Raw genomic sequence first — 20,450 nt, 5'->3', positions numbered from 1 at the left:
GACACAGGGTGTGTGTGCTTGAGAGCCGCCACCGGAGTAAGTCACCAGGATCTGGCTTATAGAAACGCATTCCGTGGGAAAGCTCCCTTGGCTGAGCATGGGCGCGCAATCCCCGGGGGTGGGGGGGAAGTCAGAGGGAACGCAGTAGAAAGGGGCGCATCCTTCCACTGCAGCCGGTGCGACCTCCCGCTTTCTGGCCACACCACACACATCGCCCCACCTTGCACCGAGTGACGACAGCAAGGACACCGGAGTAAAACCCAGACACTTTTATTTACACTTTAGAAAGCAAACAGGCTACCCACAAAGAATGGTTAGGACACTTGAAGTGGTTTTTTTTTTTTTTTTTTTTGCACTTTTTTTTTAAAAAGTGTAAATCATCATTGCCAATTTCCTTGCAAGAGCAGTTAGTTACTTTTTGACTTCTGCTCGGAAATCTTCGCCAACTTCAAGTATTTGAAAGGCCCCTAAACTTCCCCCCTGCTTTTAATTCAGATAGTGCGTCCTCTCAGTAATTAGCTGACTTATGACAGGGAAGAATTTCTTGTCAAAATCCGCACCAGTATTCTGGACGATTTTTTTTTTTTCCTTTCTCCAGGAAGTTGGGGGGAGGGGCGGGCATACCTATAACCATTCAGATCAAAGCACAAGATAGTTTAAAAAATAAATACCTAAGGCATACCCGACACACCATTATGTCTATCTCCACCGCCGTTTCAAAGCCACCCCCAGTGTGCTGCTTCGCCGCCACCTGCCTGCCACCCTGACCTCGGCGGCCCCGGCCCACCGCCTCTGCCCCTGCAGGGCGACTGGTCTTCATCACTCGTCGTGAAGCCTGCAGTCTCAGAAACTCAAAAGACACTCTATGGACTTGCTCTCAATCTTTTTTTAGTGCAGTTTGGCAAACAGCCCAAATGAAATTCAACTCTAAGTTAAAAGTATCAAACAGAGATAGAGCTAAGTGTGTCTGCGTCTCCCACGGAGGGCTGAGGAGTGGGGAGCCTCATGGCCCCGGGGGCGTCGACACCTGCTCCTCCTCCCCGCGTCCCGCCCCACCCCCGCCGACCGGCTACCTTGCGGAGACCACGCAGCCCCCGACGCCCTCCCGAGACCGTCCGCCGCCGGGCTGCGCAGCTCCCCGCGTCGAGAACAGCAAAAGCACTAAACACGGAGACCCGGGGCCCCGGCGGCGCCTCTCCTTCCAGGGGACTGTCTACCTGCCCATCTGAAACTGTACTTCGGTTTTGGATGTCTAGAAAAAAGGTGATTTATAAAGCTGTCTTGGAGAGACCATCCCTAGATGGCCAAGTCACTCGGTCTCGCCCGACCGCTGCTGCTGGCCTTGCTGCACCTGCCAGCGTCCGCCGACAACAAGGGCGGCGCGTGCATCTCGGCCGCAGCGGTCACGGCCGGCTCTTCTTCTCCCGGCGTCGCCCCCAGGGGCCCCTCCTCCGAGCTGCTCCCGCTTGCGTCTCCTCCCAGCAGCAGAGGAGCCGAGCCTCCCGGCCCGGCCTCCCGAGGGGGCGGCAGGCTGCTCGCACTGCTGCTGCCACTGGGGCTCGGGGCCGCCTTCCTGGACGGCGCCTGCGGCTCGGCCGCGGGGGAGGCCCAGTTCAGCTCGCTTGTCGGTAGCAGCCGGCCCTTCTCGGGCTCCGCGACCAAGGCCACCTCCGTGGAGTCCCCCGCAGGGGGTGAGGCCCGCGCCGGCCCCTGTGGGAGCGCGGCAGCAGCGTGCGCGTAGCTGGGCGGGAAGCCGATGGTGACGGCGGGCGGCCCGGGGCGCGCGGCCAGGGCCTCGCAGGGGTCCGCGCCGTAGTGGTTGGTGACGCCCTGCTTCAGCTTCTTCCAGCCCAGGTGGTAGATCTCCAGCATGTTGAGCAGGAGCGAGGCGCAGGCCACCGCCAGCATGAAGATGATGAAGATGGTCTTCTCCGTGGGCCGGGAGATGAAGCAGTCCACGGTGTTGGGGCAGGGCCAGCGGTCGCAGCGGTACAGCGGCTGCAGCTTGAAGCCGTACAGGAAGTACTGACCGGCGATGAAGCCCACCTCGAACAACGTCTTGAAGATGATGTTGAAGACGTAGGTCCGCAGCAGCGCGCCGGAGATGCGCACCTTGCCGTCACGCACGGGGGGCGCGGGCAGGTCTTGCGCGCCCGTCGTGTCCAAGGACTCCCCGTGGCCGCCGTGGTTCCTCCTCAGCAGCTCCTCTTCTCTCTCTTTCTTCTTCTCTTCCATGCGCACGATGTGCAGCACGTGGCCCAGGTAGATGAGGGTGGGTGTGGACACGAAGATGATCTGCAGCGCCCAGAAGCGGATGTGCGAGATGGGGAAGGCGCGGTCGTAGCAGACGTTCTCACAGCCGGGCTGCTGCGTGTTGCAGGTGAAGTCTGACTGCTCATCGCCCCACACCTCCTCGGCCGCCGCCCCCAGCACCAGGATCCGGAAGATGAACAGCACCGTTAGCCAGACCTTGCCGATGACCGTGGAGTGCTCCTGCGCGTTCTCGAGTAGTCTTCCCAAAAAGCTCCAGTCGCCCATTGCTCCAGATTGCTAACCTGCAAGGAACACAGAGGTTACCACGCAGGTCCCAGGCCCGTGGCGGGGGCGGGGTGGCCCGCGGAACTAATTACTCTTCCCTTTAGTTCCATCTGTGCCACGCCCCACGGACCCCTAAGCAGCCCATGGAAAACGCTTTGTCTGTACACAACACGCCCAGGTTGATCTTTCTTGTCACTGTGGCCCATCAGCAGAGCACATCTGCCTTTCACAGACACAGGCAGAAGTGCTAGCCTCTGCTGGGCAAACACCTGGACCAACTGTACTAGTATACACCTTAGCTGCCCATAAGGTGGAAGCAGAATTGATGAGACCCAGACCCACGTGGGATTCCACGTCCAGAAACATCCAACCTAAAATCTCATCCTCACCAACCAGAGGCCCCTCACAAAGCCCAAACTGCACATCTGGGCAAAGCTGAATGGGTAACAGGTGTGGGCAGAGTGGAATCATGGCCATGCCCTGATGGACCAGGACTCTAGTCGGGCAGATGGGGCTGCTGAATCTGTGGTGCCAGTGGGCACTAGGCATGTCCCATGTGCCAGTGAGAAGGGCCCAGCCATCATGGGAGAAGCTGCTGGGCCTTGCTGTCTTGGACTGGGGTGCCCAAGGGTGCTGCTAGTCCTGCCTGTCTCAGAGAGGAGACCTGGTGTGGGAGGTGCCAGGATGCAGGCCAGCCCAGCCCAGGCCAGGCTTGTTGGTATGTAAGTGTGGGGGTGGGGAGGGAGAGCCCAGGATGTGGGAAGAGGAGGGCTGGAAGGTGGGATTGCTGTGGGCCCTCCCAGGGACCTCAGTGGCCAGACAGCGGGCACTGAAGTTGGCAGACAGTCCAGAGGGTGTCACTGGCACCCTCTGTAGCCCGGAAGGGGGTCTCGGCTGTGAGAGTATGACCACATCTTGAGTGCATTTTAAAATGTTTTAAGACACTGCTTTTTATGAACGAGATGCATAGCAAATAAAACTGATCAGAAACAAGAATAAAACTCCCATCATTTTGGTCTGGTCCTTTGAAATCTGTAGAGGAAGCTTACTATTTACATTTCTTTTATTTGTATTGGAAAGTCAAATTTCCAGAGAGAAGGAGAGACAGAGAGAAAGATCTTCCATCTGCTAGTTCACTCCTCAAGTGGCCACAACAGAGCTGAGCTGATCCAAAGCCAGGAATCAGGAGCGTCCCCTGGGTCTCCCATGTGGGTGCAGAATCCCAAGACTTTGGGTCATCCTCAACTGCTTTCCCAGGTCACAAGCAGGGAGCTGGATGGGAAGCAGTAGAGCTGGGATATGAACTGGCGCCCATATGGGATCCCAGAGCATACAAGGTGTGGACTTTAGCCTCTAGGCTACAGCTCTGGGCCTGACTATTCACATTCCTTACCGATCTCCTTGTCCCGTGCTGTGTCTGGCATCCTGCATGTTCTTAGAAGGCAGAACCTTAGTTTACTATGGAAATGTACTTATTAAACATGAAACAACCCAGTCTTCCCCATGAAGTCAGGGGAACGCTCTGTTGCCTCATGCTTCTTCAAGCCATCGATCCTCCTTTAACATATTTATTTATCCCTGTGTATTCATTGGCGAGAGCGCAAACGAGCAAGCGAGCACTTCCATACACGAGTCCTCTCCCTAAACATCCAAACACCAGAGCTGGGCCAGGCAAAGCCGGGAGCCAGAACACCACCTGAGTCTCCTGCCTGGGCAGCAGGGACTCCAGAACAGCATCCCGGGAGCCTTACAGGAAGCCGGCCTGGCAGGCTGTGGTGGCAGTAGGTTTCAGACACTCCAACAGAGGATGTGGGGACCCGAAGCAGCAGCTGAAGCCACAGCACTGCAAGGCCTCCTTCCATCAAGTCTAACTCTCCGTGGGGCCTCACATCCATCCCTCTGGCTTGGCATGGGCACTCACCTCCGTCCCTGCCCCTTGCTGACCCCCAAGGCCTCCAATGTCATCTCCGCAGTCTGCTGGGGTTCTAGCACATGGTCCTGGGTAGGCCTCTGGGCTAGCGCCGCACAGGACAAAAACCCTGCACAATGGACAAGGTTCATGTGGGCCTGCTCCCAGCGCTGTTCCCATCAAATGCCCATTTTGCACCTGCTGAGCAACGTGGGCTCCAGTCATGGCTTACTCAGTTGGTAAATTTGATGGAGGTGGGCAATAGAGCTGGCTGCAGCATCTTCCTGCTCCTCTGTTCCAGTTCTGCTCTTTCTCCATGAGCTCAAAACTCTCAAATATGTGTCCTTGAACTCACATCCTGACCTCTAGTGCAATCTATGAGAACGATGCCACATAGCCACCCTGTGCTCATCAAGTCCCAGAGATGGCACCACCAGGCGTGTGCCCACAGTGGACACACACTTCACATGATTACTCAAAGTGGGTAAGGCCTTTCCTGAAAGAAACTTAGCAGCATGCCCAAGACATGTCCAAGTACCCACTGCCTTTGACACTGTACTAGGGAAACAATCAGAGATTTGGATGAATGGGTGCACATGGGTCGTTGTAAAATTGGGACAGCAGTGTCCGCTGAAGGATGGTTGGTAGCCAATTGCAGCAGCTGGCTGTCCACAGCTGATGCTGTGGTTTGGCCCCTGCCTCCTGGGGGGATGTGTAACCCAGCAAGCCCCTGTGGCTGGAGGTGCCAAAAAAGGGTAGTTTGGTCCAATGAGATGTAAGAAGTCTGTTGGTGTTCCCATTTGGATATGTGCACCAAGTTCATTTGTAGGGTCCTTAATCCCCAAATGCATACAGTGATTGTATTCAGAGGGAGGGATATTGGGAAGTTCTTGGGGTCAGATGAGGTGAGGGTGGGTTAGTATGCATAAGAGAATCGTCAGCAAACTCCTAACACCTGTTGGGCCATTGTTGAGCTGCTCTGTCAACCCCATCAGCCACCTGCTGTGAGGGGAAACCCACGTTCATCCACTTAGGGTTGCTGTTACGGACCAAAAGAATTCCTGACTGATATTTAAAAATTTTTATAGAACAAGGCCAGGCATGAATGAAAAGCAATGGTTCTTTCTTATCTGTCAGGTGGCCAAAAAACCTAATTGTAAGAACTTAATCATACAGGTTATAATGATTAGTGACAGATACTGCCTCTGATTCTAGGCATTGCCCACACACTCAAGCCCCTACACAGAAGAGGAGGGATGCCAGCAAACAGCAGTGTTTCTGGGCAATTATCTTCTTTTCATTCCCTTCCGCAAGGTAATCATCAACCACAGTTACCTTGATAAAAGATGAATGTCTGAGACTGTGTTTCCAAAGTTACAGTTTTTAAAAAGAAAACCCAGCTGACTTCTCCTTCGTTCTTCTTTCCTCGTCATGTCTCTCCTTTCCTCTCTTGGCATCTACAACAAGCACACAAGAGACAATGCCACGCCCATTGCCCGGTTAGCCCAAGGTAGGCGCTAGCGATCGTACGACCACGAGGGACAGCATAAATCCTGGCAGTTTCTGGCCTGGGTGCTCTGGGGCTCAGAGCAGACTTTGCTCATGCACCTGGCGGACTCTCCCTTTGGAGGTGGTGTTCAGAGACAGCAGTTTCCTGAACAGATTCTGCATAGGCCAGGGCAAGCGTGTCTGCCTCTGCCCCAGAGGACCACAGCCGAGCCCCATCACCAGGCTTTCTGGGGCATATTCTGCTTTGGAAATCGCATGCATGAATGAATAAAGGAAAAATGTAGGCATGGAAAACACTCTGCGTGGATCTCACAACTTTTGCACTAAAATTATCTTAGTTATTTACTTCCGTTTTTCAGGACTGGCTGCAAGTGCCCTCGTATTGGTCAGATCCAGATGGAAAGCAGCAAAGCAGAAGTGGCCGTGGCTCGCTGCACAGTGCCAGCCTGTGACTGGCTGCAGGGGACAGGCAGAGGCCCCGAGGCCTCTTAACACGGCTAACATGCATGGTGCCGCCTCCAGTGGTCCACCAAGGTTAATCAGAAATTCCAAGAGGGACACAGAGAAACCACTTGCACAGAAGGTTGTTCAGTGTACTACTTATTGATAAGCATGTTCTCTCTCTCTGTGGCTGATTTACAAACAGCACAGGCATAGGAAAACCACGCTATGGATCAGGGCCAGGATGAGGTTCCAGGCACCCTCTGATGGGGGGAGGAGGGGAGGTGGATAAGGCAGGATGACAGTATCACTCTCAATCACACCCCGATGTCAGGCCCCTGGTGGCATGAAACATACTTGGCACGGTAAGACTCAGCTGGGTGGTGAGAATGCCAACTAAGCAATGATTATGAAAAACAATATGCAGACTCCCAAGACCTCAAAATACACTTGCCAGGGGACCCAGCCATCCCACTTCTGGGGATACACTCAAATGCAACAAAACCAGCCTAGGAGAGGGGGATTTGCACCCCCATGCTTATTGCAGCTCAATTCACAACAGCTAAGATGTGGGGGCAATCCAGATGTCCATGAACGGATGAGTGGATAAAGAAAATGAGTCGGGCCCGGCGGTGTGGCCTAGCAGCTAAAGTCCTCGCCTTGAACGCACCGGGATCCCATATGGGCGCCGGTTCTAATCCCGGCAGCTCCACTTCCCATCCAGCTCCCTGCTTGTGGCCTGGGAAAGCAGTGGAGGACGGCCCAAAGCTATGGGACCCTGCACCCATGTGGGAGACCTGGAGGAGGTTCCAGGTTCCCGGCTTCAGATCGGCATGCACCGGCCCGTTGCGGCTCACTTGAGGAGTGAAACATCGGATGGAAGATCTTCCTCTCTGTCTCTTCTCCTCTCTCTGTATATCTGACTTTCCAATAATAATAAAAAATCTTTAAAAAAAAAAAAGGATGAAGAGGGTTGGTGTCAGGACGGGGATGTGGGTGAGACTAATGTTTCAACTTTCCTTCCTGTGTCCATGGGAGGACAAGGGGGTTTGGGGAAGGGGAGGCACCACCCAGAATCCACCCAGGCCCCCATCGAGTGGGATGAGTGCAGGGGGCTGGGTGAAGGTGCAGGGTGCCGGGGTGACGCTCACCAGGGACAGAGGCAGCTTGCCGTGTGACTGTCGCCTGTGTGAGGTGCCCATGGTCTACCATGCACCTCCACAGCCACCACTGAGCGCACTGCGCCCACAGCAGCACAGTGCTTCGATGGTAGGCTGCAAAGGCCCTTAGGATTACATGGTGCCAGGCGACTCCGCGATGCTCACACATGCGTGAAATCGCCCAGTGCAGCGCTCCTCAGAGCCCACCCCCAATGGCAGCAGGTCGCTGATTTAAAGCAGCAGCAGTGTGCTGCTTGCATGTGGGCATTCTCTTCAGAGGATGATACTGCAGGGTTTTGTCTGAGACGAAATGAGAAGCAGGTCTGAGGTTTCACAGTCCAATAGTTGTATTCTGCTCATCAGTCACGCCGTTTCCCTTTGGTGGCCTTCAGGACGTGTTAGATTTCCCCTTCAGCTCAATCAGGGCTGTTTCGCAGAATCACAACTGTGTGCTCAGTTCTGGCCATAGGCTTTGCTAGATAAAGAAGTTTAAGACACATTCTTTGGGGGATGGCGCGATGGATCAATTAACTAATCCTCCAGCTGCAAGCACCAGCATTCCATGTGGACACCGGTTCGTATCCTGGCTGCTCTGTTTTCTGTTTAGTTCTCCGCTTGTGGCCTGGGAAAGCGGTGGAAGATGGCTCAAGTCTTCTAGGACCATGGCTCCACATGAGAGACCTGGAAGGGGCTCCTGGCTCATGGCTTTGGACAATCTCAGCTCTGGCTGTTGCAGTCATTTGGGAAGTAAGCCAGTGGATGCAAAATTTTTTCTTTCTCTCTAAAATCCCTTTATAATAACATATATATATATTTTAAAAAGCACATTTTCTACTTTAAGTCTACTTATGGGGTTCATGCCTTGGCATAGCAGGCTAAATAAACCTTTGCCTGCAGGGCTGGCATTATATTTAGGTACCAGTTCTAGTCCCACTGTTCCACTTCCAATCCAGCTCCCTGCTAGTGTGTCTGGGAAAGCAGCATATATGCTCCAAGTGCTTGGGCCCCGCGCCCACGTGGGAGGCCCAGAGGAAGCTCCTGCCTCCTGGCTTTGGACCAGCCCAGTTCCAGCCACTGTGCCGTTTGGGGGAATGAAGCAGATGGGGAAATTCTCTCTATATCTCTCTCTCTCCCCTCTCTTTCTCTGCGTGACTCTGTCTTTCAAATAAGTGAAATAAAAGCCTTTAAGAAGTGTATTAGTGAATATGGGGAAAATAGAGTAAAAACTACATAGTAGAAATGAGAATACTCCAAAACGCTCGTGGAAAAACGGAATGAAAAGACAAGTTTAATTTGGTGCAAAAAAATTAACACTTGTGCATAGAATTTTACAACTGTGTTTCCAGGAATTGTTTGAAGACTTTCAGCAATTTTTCAAAGCATACAAACCTTTAAACACACTCTGATGCACACGCAGAAGGAGAAACAGAAAGAGAGAGAATTTTCCATCCATTGGCTCATTCCCAAAAGCCGGGAAAAGCCAGAGCTGGGCCAGATTAAAGTCAGGAGCTGGGGCCCGGCGGTGTGGCCTAGCGGCTAAAGTCCTCGCCTTGAATGCGCCGGGATCCCATATGGGCACCGGTTCTAATCCCAGCAGCTCCACTTCCCATCCAGCTCCCTGCTTGTGGCCTGGGAAAGCAGTTGAGGACGGCCCAATGCTTTGGGACCCTGCACACGCGTGGGAGACCGGAAGAGGTTCCAGGTTCCCGGTATCGGATCGGCGCGTACCGGCCCGTTGCAGCTCACTTGGGGAGTAAAACATCAAACGGAAGATCTTCCTCTCTGTCTCTCTTCCTCTCTGTATATCTGACTTTGTAATAAAAATAAATCTTAAAAAAAAGATAATTGTTATCTATAATATTTAAAAAAAAAAGGTCAGGAGCTGGGAGCTTCATGTAGGTCTCCCGCATAAAAGCCAGGGATCTGAGTACTTGGGCCATCTTCGACTGCCTTCCCAGGTGCATCAGTAGGAGTCCAGGTCAGAAGTAAAGTAGCTGTTACTCCAAACAGCACATTGGGGCCCAGTGCGGTGGCCTAGTGGCTGAAGTCCTCGCCCTGAGCGCGCCGGGATCCCATATGGTCGCTGGTTCTAATCCCGGCAGGTTCGCTTCCCATCCAGCTCTCTGTGGCCAGGGAAAGCAGTGGAGGACAGCCCAAAGCCTTGGGATCCTGCACCCTTGTGGGAGACCCAGAAGAAGTTCCTGGCTCCTGGCTTTGGATTGGCTCAGCTCCAGCTGTTGCAGCCATTTGGGGAGTGAATTAGCACACAGAAGATCTTCCTCTCTGTCTCTCCTCCTCTCTGTATATCTGACTTTCCAATAAAAATAAAATAAATGCTTTTTTTAAAGCAGCACACTGATAGATGTGGGTATCTCAAGTGGCGACGTAACCTTGTGTTACAAGGCCTGCCCCTAAACTGACCTCTGAACTCTATTTTCCATGCCTGTCCATGAAAGGCAGAGAGCTTTCTGAGCAAAGGGTTGTTGGGTTGGGAGGAAACTGCGTGCTGAGCTGTTGTTGGTGTCAGCACACTTTGTGTTAGGGCTCCCGGCAGAGGGTGCTGGAGGCTGGGAGGGGTTGCTGCTGTGGCTCCTACTGTCCAGGGAAGTACACAGGGCACTAAAGTGAATGGCAACCCGGGGGAGAGGCTCCTGTGCGTGTGCAGGGGTTGATGTGTGGGTCTGTGCTTTGGGGGGAGGGGGAGGCTGTTACCAATGTGGGGAGGGACCAAGATGGATCCTGTGTCTCCCCCCTGCCACTGTCCCTGATTAAGCCGCACAAGCCATAAGATTTGGCTTTTATCAGGTGCCTGGGATGTGTGCGCTGAAAAATCATGCATTTCACTTCTTAATTACATTTTTCTTTTTTTTTTTTCAGCATCATTGTCCCCTCAGTATTCAGCAGTTAATTTAGAAAGTTCCACCCTTGCAACAGGGGTTATTGTGCAATGGATCTGTACACCAGCTCTAGTCCTGGCTGCTCCACTTCCGATCCAACTCCCTGCTAATGCACCTGGGAAAGCCATAGAGGATAGTCCAAGTCTTTCGACCCCTGCACTTACACGGGAAACCTGGAGGGAGCTCCGAGGGCCTGCCTTCAGCCTGGCTCAGAACTAGTTGTGGAGGCCATCTGGGGTCCACACCAGCAGAGGGACAATCTCTTTCACTATAACTCCATCTTTTAAAATAAACATATCTTAGGGAAAAAAAAGTTCTATCCTTGCGGGAAGTGGTGGGGCCAGCAGGTGTGCAGAGATGTGGGCGGGGCTTGGAGGTGAAGGGATACGGCAGTGACAGCACAGCTCAGCTGCTTCCCTCCAGCTCCCAGGTAAAGAAAAGGCCCTTAGGTTGAGGGTAATGACAGAGAGGAACTGTGCACCAGAGGCAAGACAGGCACGAATGGGGGCTGCAGTGGCATCTGGATGGGTAAGAGGAGTCCCACATGTTGCAAGGAGGCACAGGCCTTGCCAGGCTGCCACAGAAAATGGAGCCTGCTTCTCTGTGGGGGGGGGGGGGAGGGTAAGGCAGGTGTGGGAGGAGAGGCTCTGAGCTGTTGACAGGACTCTTAACAGTGAGGTCAAAAAGGAGCTTGGCTTGGAGGCTGGGCAGGCCTGGGGTCCTTTGCAAGGATAGGAGAGATCAGAGAGGATCAGACAGCTGGTCCCACCCGCACCCTGTCCATCAGGCTCCACATCCACCATCAAGGTGCAGCGTGCCACCGGGGGTCCCTTCGAGGATGTTGCCCCAGTGTGGCTGGCGCTGAATTTGGGAGAAAACAGGACGCGCTGTGAGCCGGGCAGTGAGCCTGAAGCCCAGCGCCCAGTGCCCAGTGACCAGCACAGCGTGTGGGGCTCAGAGCAGGAGACACAGGGACCTGGAGGGCCTAGGGAGCAAGGGGGGAGCCCAGGTGGGAGCGTCCCTGGTGGGCCCAAGGGACAGCGAGTGAGAACAGGAGGGAGCTGCTGAGCAAGGCACAGTTGCAGGAAGGGAGACTGGTCACCCGCAGGCAGGGAGAACAGATCGCAAGCAGAGGGAACAGATAAGGACAAGCGAGTCTTAGAGAGGCTGCAGGGAGCAGTGCAGTGGGCCCTGCTGGCTCCAGCTCGGTGTGTGCACAGCCAAGAGGTCATGGTAGGCAGGCAGGCAGGCAGGCAGGCAGGCAGGCAGAGCAGGTGCAGATGTGGCACAGCAGGGCCTGGCCTGTGTCTCCTCAGCTGGTGGGCTGAGGAGGCTGCTACAGTTTGAGACCAAACCGGAGCCCTTTGATAATGGGGTGGCCAGAGGGGCACAGACTCAATAATTGTGAGTTCACCCAGGGGCCTTCAGAGAGCCCGCAGCAGGAGCTGGCACAGGGGGTTAAGTTGCCACTTGGGACACTGCCAGATTGGAGTGCCCCTTAGAGTCTGAGCTCTCCTATTTACCATTTAACATTCTCACTAATGTACCTGGGAAGCAGTGGACAACAGCCCAAGTGCTCAGGACTGCCACCCAGGTGGGAGACCCAGACGCCTCAGCCTGGCCTGTTTGTTGTGTGAACAGTGGATGATGGATCTCTCTTTCTCGCTCGCTCTTTGTGCCTTTCCTTCTGTTTAATGTCTTTCAACTAAATAGTTAAATAAATGCATCTGAAAGTTTGTAGAAAACTGAGGTTAAAAATAAGCTTATGTTGGTGCAACAAGGATTTTGAAATTTGCCATCTTTTCCTAACACGCACGGATGGATTTTTTTTTTTTGAAGACTCCCCTTTTATTTGTATGGATTTCAAACTATTTGGCATCAAGATACCTTTATCACGTCTTCCCTTTCCCTGCCCACATTTTCAGGACGGGGAACGTTTGCCATGTGGAGGAGACGCGCCAGGGTTGAGGCTGGGGGCTCCATATCTGGAGTTGTCATCAAGTAGCTGGTGTGTAAGAGCTGAGCAAGGATCAGAGCTCAGCAGGTGCAGGCGGGACAAGGGGTCCCCAGACACCTGCACGGGGAGCACAAGAGAGAGAATCAAGTTGTAGATAAAGCTTGAAGGGAGTTAGCACCAAACATCGTGGTCTGTATTGTACTAAATTCCCCTTGATAAAGAAACTATTGTTGCTTGTATAAATTAGATGGACTGTGAAGAATGGGGCTAGGCAAACTAACTTTACATTAACTATTGCAGACGGGAACGTTGCTTTTATTTTAGATTTACTTGGAAGGACAGAGATTGAACAATTGATTGATTGATTGATTTCCCATGTGCTGGTTCACTCCAAATGGCAATGGCCACAGCGGCCAGAGGTGAGCCAAGCTACTGCCAGGACCTGGTTGCTCCATTCTAGAGAGCAGCAGCTCCAGCTACCTGAGCCGTCTTCACTGCCTTCCCAGCTGCGTTAGCAGGAAGCTGGAGTACAAGTGAAGTAGCTGAGATAGGAATCAGCATTTTGATAAGGGACACCAATGTTTCAAGTGGTGGCTTAACTCACCGAGCCACACCGCAGGTTCCTGAAACACTGTTGAGGAGTGGGACAGCCATCCAGGAAGCGTCCTACGTCCAATCAGCAACACCTGCTGAGGCTCGGTTTAGGGAAGAGTGGTGGCTGAGGCACTGTTTTTGTCATTCCTGATCTGTCACATGGCAAAACGTTATGAAACATGTGGGACTTAAGTACAGGTTTATTTTGGTGTAAAATTTTTGAAAGATAGGCATTTTCATATTATGTATGTCCTATGAACTTTCTGAAACACCCTTGTATGTAATTTTATTACTGGTTTTTAAACATATTTTTAAATTTTTTATTGAAAAGGCAGATCAGATTTATAGAGAGAAGGAGAGGCAGCGAGAAAGATCTTCCATCTGCTGGTTCACTCCCCAAGTGGCCACAACAGCTGAAGCCAATCCAAAGCCAGGAACCAGGAGATTCTGGTGAGTGCAAAGTCCCAAGAATTTGGGCCATCCTTGACTGCTTTCCCAGGCCATAAGGGAGCTGGATGGGAAGTGGAGCAGCCGGGATACGAACCGGTGTCCATACGGGATCCTGGTGCCAGCAAGGGGAGGATTTAGCCACTGAACCATCATGCCTGCCCAAGTTTATTATTTCTTAGGTCAACTTTTCTTATTTATCTCCTTTAAAAATATTTCCATTTAAAGTTTCAAACTTATTTCAAAATTATTTATGGAATTTTCTAATGACTTGGAAACTCTAGGGTATACGAAGTTAGTCTTGTATTTCACTTCAAATATTTCATCTGAGGCATTTTAAATATTAGCATTGCTAAGAGTTTTTCTTTAATTCTTAAATCAATTTTAGGATGCTTTAAAGAGAATCATAGTTAATTTTACTTTTTTCAATGTCTTACAATGAGTGTTATGTTCATTCTACATAGCAAAAAATACAAGAAATATACTTACGGATATTATAAGTAAATAATGTCAAATTTAGTGTTTTCAGCTATTAGTATGAAAGTATATCCACAATTTAAAGGCATCTTTGTCCTTGATTGCAAGAGTTCCCAGCAGCAATGCTAAGGTTCCACCGGCTGACTTTTCAGTAACCCACAGCTTCGCAGCAAACACTCCCCTCATCCCAAACTGGCTGAGTGAAGTTGCACAACACTGACTTTCTAATTTCTTCTTAAAAGTTCTAAAGCACTGATATAATCACATACTTGGAGCATTAGAGAAAAAAAATCTCCATAAACACAAAATGGGTTTTAAGTGGTGTATTTAATTTACTTGCGTTACTTACAAAACAAGAATGTGCAGAAAGCACCTGTAATAATTCCTGCTACCTTCGCATTATTATTACTATTGATCGTCTTAGTTTCCTTTCATGTGGGGATTTTAGCCACTTGTGAGAGCCTCAAGGTCAGCTTTATTTGACGAAGGTGAACAGGGAGCAAACCTCTCCTGCAAAGGGCTTTCGGCTTTTTTGTTTGTTTGTTTGTTTTTGGCTATGTGTAGCTTGAACGCTTTGTAGAGCTTCTTCATTGCGGCAGTAATTTAAACAAGTGCATCAGCTGAAAAGCATTTCATGTATAGAACGGGAAAGCACGCGCCACGTTGGCTGGGCAGCGCCGTTCCTTTTGTAAATTACCGAATGAAGTGAAGATTCCTTCCAGAAAAGCGACTGCGTTTCCCCGGCGGCAGTTCTGACTTTAAGAGGGGCATCACCAGGGGGTCTGCAAGGCGGTCGCCAGCGGCCCTTGTGCCGGGGCTCCCTTCTGCGGGACTAGTCCCCTAGTGTAGTCTCCCAGCAGGTAAGCAAGACGCTTTTGAATGACTTTCTCATGAACGCAAAACTGTTGAAACTTTTTATATGGACGCTGGAATGACGCGTGCGTTTTCACGCTGCATGCTCCCTCCGTCCTTCCTTTTTTTCCCGTTGGAAAGGCAGATACACCAAGACTCAGTCCCCAAGGGCCCGCAAGAGCCGGAGCTGAGCTCTAATCCAATACTAGGGGAGCCAGGAGCCTCATCAGGTGTCCCACGTGGGGTCAGGGCCCCGTGGCTTTGGCCTGTCTTCTAGGACACTCCCAGGTCACAAGCAGGGAGCTGGAGCAGCCCGGACACTAACAGGTGCCCATATGAAATCCCGGCTCTTGCAAGGTGAGGATTTAACCACTAGGCTACTGCTCCACACTTTCTTTTTCAATCTTGGTCTTCCAAGTTGCCTAGCTGAATGATGGAATGGAGGAAACCCTTGCCCTTTCAGTGAAACTCAACTTTTCAGCACCCCGCTTTCTGAAGGGGACTCGGGGCAGCCAGGGCAATTACAGGACTGCTAGCGCGCGGCGGTGACTTATGGCTGCAACCTTCTGAAGAGTGAGGCAAACGGTGACGTCATAAACACAGCACGGGCAGTTCAAAGGTCATTTTCTTACATAAAGCCGAGTGACGACTTTCAGGAAGCTCATTCATTGTTCGTGGGAAAAGTGCGATCACAGCGTTTGAACGCTGCCAGGAGCTCAGAAGTGGGTTTGCGCATCCTCCTCACGGACTGGGAGTGGAGAGCCAGAGCCTCTGGCTGCACAGTCTGGGCGCTGGGAACCCCGGTCTGCGTCCCGGTCCAGCGCGCCTGCCGTAGGCCGGCTGCAGCGGACGGCAGCGCCTTCCCTGTGTTACACTGACACACTCCGGGCTTCAGAAAGTATGTAGGGACGCAGAACGTGTGTACAAGCTTTTCCTAGTAAGCATTTCCTGTGACCTTCTGGAAGAGCCCCTGAATGCATGACTTTTATTTTTCTTGCACCAAAATAGACTCATCTTTCAATTTCATTTGCAAAAAACATTTTGAACTACACTTTGTTGTGTTTAGAAACATGGGTTTGCAGTATATTTTAAGTACTTTTTTCTCCTAGGGCAATATGTTAAAAGGGTCATTTTTACCTCTTCTAAAAATTGCTGACAGTCCAACAACTTAACCATAGACACAGGAAATGTCTTCTGTAAAGCAAACTCAATTTTTTTACTCTCAGGGGATAACACATGACAACACTTGGTAATTATTGCATTTCATTACTTCTTTGATATTTCTGACACAAATTACACCTGTCAAAAAAGCCTATTTTTAGAAAAAATATTTTACTGCAAAAAATGTAACAGCTTCACTTCTGCAAACTATACCAACCAAAATATTTTTATGCTTTATAGAAATGGTTTCTACCACAAAGATGTAGCTTCACTTTTCTTGTCCTAATCTGCTTTGAGAAGCATTAAATTGGAAATCTCATCTACCTGTCAGAATAAAAGACATTTTGAAGTTAACAGGAAGTGGGAGTTTCACGGATAGAGGGGGCATAATTTGTGAAGACAGGCTGGCTGAATTTAAAAAAATGGAAGTAATTTGCAGAGTTAGCTTCATCAATTTGCTCCCAGTAAACCTGAAGCAAACCACAGACTCTTCAAACGAAAGAAAACAGCGCAGAGTGTGGAAACTTCAGAGTCGCAGTGACGAAGCCGGTCACGCTAAATTACTGTGTGCTGTTTGCAAGCCTTGCCCTGAATCACAGAGCAGGTCACCTTCAGGGGCATGTCTGTGCCGACTGGGGTCTCGGTGAGTACCTCTTCCCCCTTCTTTAGCTGAGTGAGTATGGACGAAGCACCTGTTGCGGGTGTGGAGGGCTGCTGCGTGCAGTCCTTGCCCTGAGGAGCTCAGCTGCAGTATGGGGGTCGGGGTGGGGGTGGGGGGCTCGGGAGAGAGGAGGTGACAAACAACACTTGAAAACGTGCATCGGAAAATAGAATTAAAAGACAAGTGTATTTTGCTGCAAAAAATTGAATTCTATGCAAATTATATATGATGTGTGTGTGTGTGTGTGTGTGTGTGAACACTTGCTTTCCTGGATTTTTTGAAAACCTTCCTCCCCGTTGACCCCGTGGGGCTGGGGTTGGAAAGATGGGCTGTGGGCTGTCTCAGGGCACTGAAGTCACCTGGTGTGGCCCTGCCCAAGAGGTTGTAGTTAGGATTCAAGATTCAAGACATCTCTCTGAGGCTCATCCTTAAGCCTAAGTGTGACGCGGAATGCTGTTATAAATACCCCAATGGCCTTTAGCGGACTGCTGCGGGGGGTGGGGGGGTGGGGGGGAAGGCCTTCCAGCGTGCTGCAGCGGCTGAATTTGGCCGAGTTCCTGCACGGCAGACCCTAAAGCAGGTTTTCCCTCCAGGGCAGAGCGCTTTCCTGCTTTCCGGAGCGCGTTGATACTTTACAGCATTCCACAAAAGCGATTCCCTAAGCCCATGCCTAGCCTATCTATCCTGCTTCCAGCACCTGTTCACAGGGGACAGCCTGGACAGAATGGCTGCGACAAACACAAGCGACTCTCAAGTCTAGCGAAAAGTTAAGAAAACCAGACACGATGACTCAAAACATGTAAGAACCCAAGAAATCGTGTTATCTATCTATCATCTATCTATCCCTTTTTTCTTAGCGGCCAATAAGGAACGTTTGCCAGGACAGTTCAGCGAATTTATGCGTCCCAGTTAACACAGCATTTTCCAATTTGCTACCGCGGGGCGGTTTGGTGAAACACTCTACACTAGACGCGTGCGCAGGGCCGCCTGTCTCCACAAGAACCCGACCGCCGAGCCCGGAGACTGGGTGCCAAATGAGCGGTGGCTTACTTCGCGCACACGGACTTTTGGAAAATAAGCGCCCTCCCCTCCTTGCTTCTGCGTCTCGCAGGCCACCCAGTAACCCCCAGCGAAAAGGGAAGTGCACCCACCATCAGGCTCGCTCTGGCCTTTGGGGTGCCGGGTCAGGCATCAGCCACTTCTCAGTCGCCGGCACAAAAGCAATCTAAAATGCCATGTTTTGGACTCCTCTTGATCAAAGAAAAACTGGGGCTCTCCGGGTTCAGTGAGAAATACCCGAAGACCCAGGGGTGCACAGAGGAGCAGGGCAGAGCGCCCCGTCTTTCTCCCCCCCAAGCCCCCGCCGCACCCCGGTCCCGGCCTCCTGCTGCAGGGACGCCCGCAGGATTAGAAAGGCCAGCCCCCCTGCTCTTCTGTCCGATCTTACCTTATTACAGGCACACAGGCCAAGACATGAGGTCCTGGCACTAGCCATAAAGTGCTTCTGGGGGCGGGGGGAAACTTCTAAAAAGTTTCTTGAGAGAATGTGGGCGAACCCACCTGGTTTCCGCGCAATGCCAGGGCAGCGCGCGGAGCGGCTGGGCGCCTGTCCCCTCTGCCAGGACGACCGCCAAGTTCTCAGCGATTTCAGAGTCCCCAGGCCTGAAGCGCTGGAGGGGCTTCGGGCAGACACAGTCCCGGGGAAACCGGCCTCCCGATGCTGCCCTGGGCCTTCCATCCAGGGGGACGTGATGCTCCGCCGAGACCTCCGGGAGCCGAGAATGAAGGGCCAGATCCAAAGCTTGCCCCGAGGGTCAGAGGCACGGCAGCCGCCACGACCTTCCCGGACGGGGCGAAGGAGCCCCGGGGCTCTGCGAGCGGCGCACGTGTGCGCCCCGGCTCCCCGGCGCCCCTGTCTCCTCCCTCCCCGCCCCGCGCGGCGCCCCAGTCCGCTTACCCCGCTCTGTCGCGGCGACGACCCGGCCACGCTCCTCCCCGAGCAGGGCTCCCGGCAGCTCTGAAAAGAATTCTTTTTCACACGTGCGGTGTCACTCGACGCGTGCGCCCCGCGCCAGGGCCCGGCCTCCCTGCGCCGGCCGCCATCCCCGGCGCCCCAGTGCGCCAGGCGCTCAGGGGGCGCCCTCAGCCCCGGCCGCAGCGCCACGCCCCGCGCCCCAGCCTCGGACCTCCCGGGGGGCGGTGCCAGGGCTGGCGCGCCCCGACCCAGTGCCCGCGCCTCGCACCTGCTGTCCCACCCGCGCCCACACCCACAGCTCTCGGTCGATTCCCCACCTCTCAGGGCCTCTCCGACGCACCCACCTGGCACCTGCACCCTCCTTCCGCGCACATCCGCGTCCATACTCTGTACCCAAGCCCCGCAATCCCGCACCCTCGCAGGCCTGCCGGCTAGGCTATGGAGAAGAGGGGCTCCTTTCAGTCGCTCCCACACCCTTCGTGACCATTCGTGAGACACACAGTAGAGTGTTTCACCACCGTGGGAGGGGAGAGCAGAGGGCGCGGGATCCCCGCTGGTCCCCTCGGCGTGCACAGCCCCCCGGCCCCGCTTCGGGTCCCCTGAGCAGGGACGCGTGGGCATCGGCGCGCCCGGGGACGCGGGTTCTCCGGAGAGCCCGCGCAGCGCGGTGCTAGCGAAACGCGGCGCCGGGCGGCAGGAGGCTATAAATAGAGGCCGCCGGCCTGCTTCCCGTCAGACACACTTAATGTGGCCGCCAGGCCTACAGGGACCTTATTTTATTTATTTATTTTTTTATTTGTAAAGGACGAGTTCGGGTGCTTTTGAGGCTTGGCCGGGCTTGCGCTGCTGCGAAGGTGGGCGCCGCAGCAGTTGGAGGTCTCTCCTGTACTCAGGACAGGTTTTCCTCGTCCAAAGTAATGCACCCCTGTCCTCAATTCCGACGGGACATGGGGCCCCAGGGTGTGTGGTCGACATGAATGCATTTCAGGGATCACTCTGAGAGCTGAAAACTATTCAGAAGCCTCCCCCTTTTTTGTGGGTTAATTGCATGAATGAAGCAGGGCTCGGGCTTTGGTACTGTTCTGAAGAGTTCAGGTCAGCTCCAACAGTCATGACCCCCTGCCCCCAGGAATTCACTTGTCCTGCCCAGATCTGGGTTCAAGGTCAGCCTAAAGAGATGGAAGTCGGGCTCATGAAGGAACACGGAAAATTGCTTCAGCTGTGGAACTTGGAGGTGTGGCACGCAGGAGGCAACGGTTATGCAGACTTACGTTTGTTTTTACTTGGGATGTTTTATCCCAAAAAGGTCTTCAACTATTTCAGTATTTTACATCACTTTGTTATGCTCTCTTAGAGATGAGGAATGTTTTCCACTTATTTTTTTCCTGATCACAAAAGCACTAACTAATTTAGCTGTGGTCTCCGGCAAAAACTATTACTGGAACTCCAAAGGTAAAGAATGGAATAGAATTTTGTTGTGGTTTTAAACTTTCCATGAAAAGTCTAGATTTGGGGGTAGGCATTTGGGTTTGTGATTAAAATGTTGGCGACCCACATGCAAAAGCCCAGAATCAGATGTTGACACCAATCATGATTCCATCCTCCCGCACCTGTACACCCCGGGAGGCCGCGCCCGTGGCTCTGGTTCGGGTGGTTGGGTTCCTGTTACCCACACAGAGACCTCAACTGACTTGGCAGAACTGGGCCCAGAGCTTGCTCTATTGGGCATTTGGGGAGTGCTGGTTCCTGCTTTCTCTCTAAAAGTGGATGTTTTGTAACCCATACACATACTCCACTTAAAGCAGTGTTGTTGTTCAGGTGTAGTAGCCTAGCAGCTAAAGTCCTTGCCTGGAATGTGTCAGGATTCCATAT

General features: G+C 52.5%; 1 protein-coding gene across 1 annotated transcript; it reads right to left on the bottom strand.

The window, feature by feature from the left end:
• Positions 1-842: 842 nt before the first annotated feature.
• On the bottom strand, positions 843-18,708 carry GJA3 (gap junction protein alpha 3). Its single transcript, XM_004577714.2, has 2 exons — positions 18,561-18,708; positions 843-2,555 (listed from the first exon to the last, which is right to left on the bottom strand). The coding sequence occupies exon 2, from the start codon at positions 2,536-2,538 to the stop codon at positions 1,297-1,299; it is 1,242 nt and encodes a 413-aa protein (XP_004577771.2). The 5' UTR covers positions 2,539-2,555; positions 18,561-18,708; the 3' UTR covers positions 843-1,296.
• Between the last annotated feature and the right edge of the window lie 1,742 nt (positions 18,709-20,450).

The sequence above is a fragment of the Ochotona princeps genome, chromosome 12 (genome assembly GCF_030435755.1).
Source record: "Ochotona princeps isolate mOchPri1 chromosome 12, mOchPri1.hap1, whole genome shotgun sequence".
Classification (NCBI taxonomy): domain Eukaryota; kingdom Metazoa; phylum Chordata; class Mammalia; order Lagomorpha; family Ochotonidae; genus Ochotona; species Ochotona princeps.
This window is presented reverse-complemented; position numbering and strand designations above follow the sequence as displayed.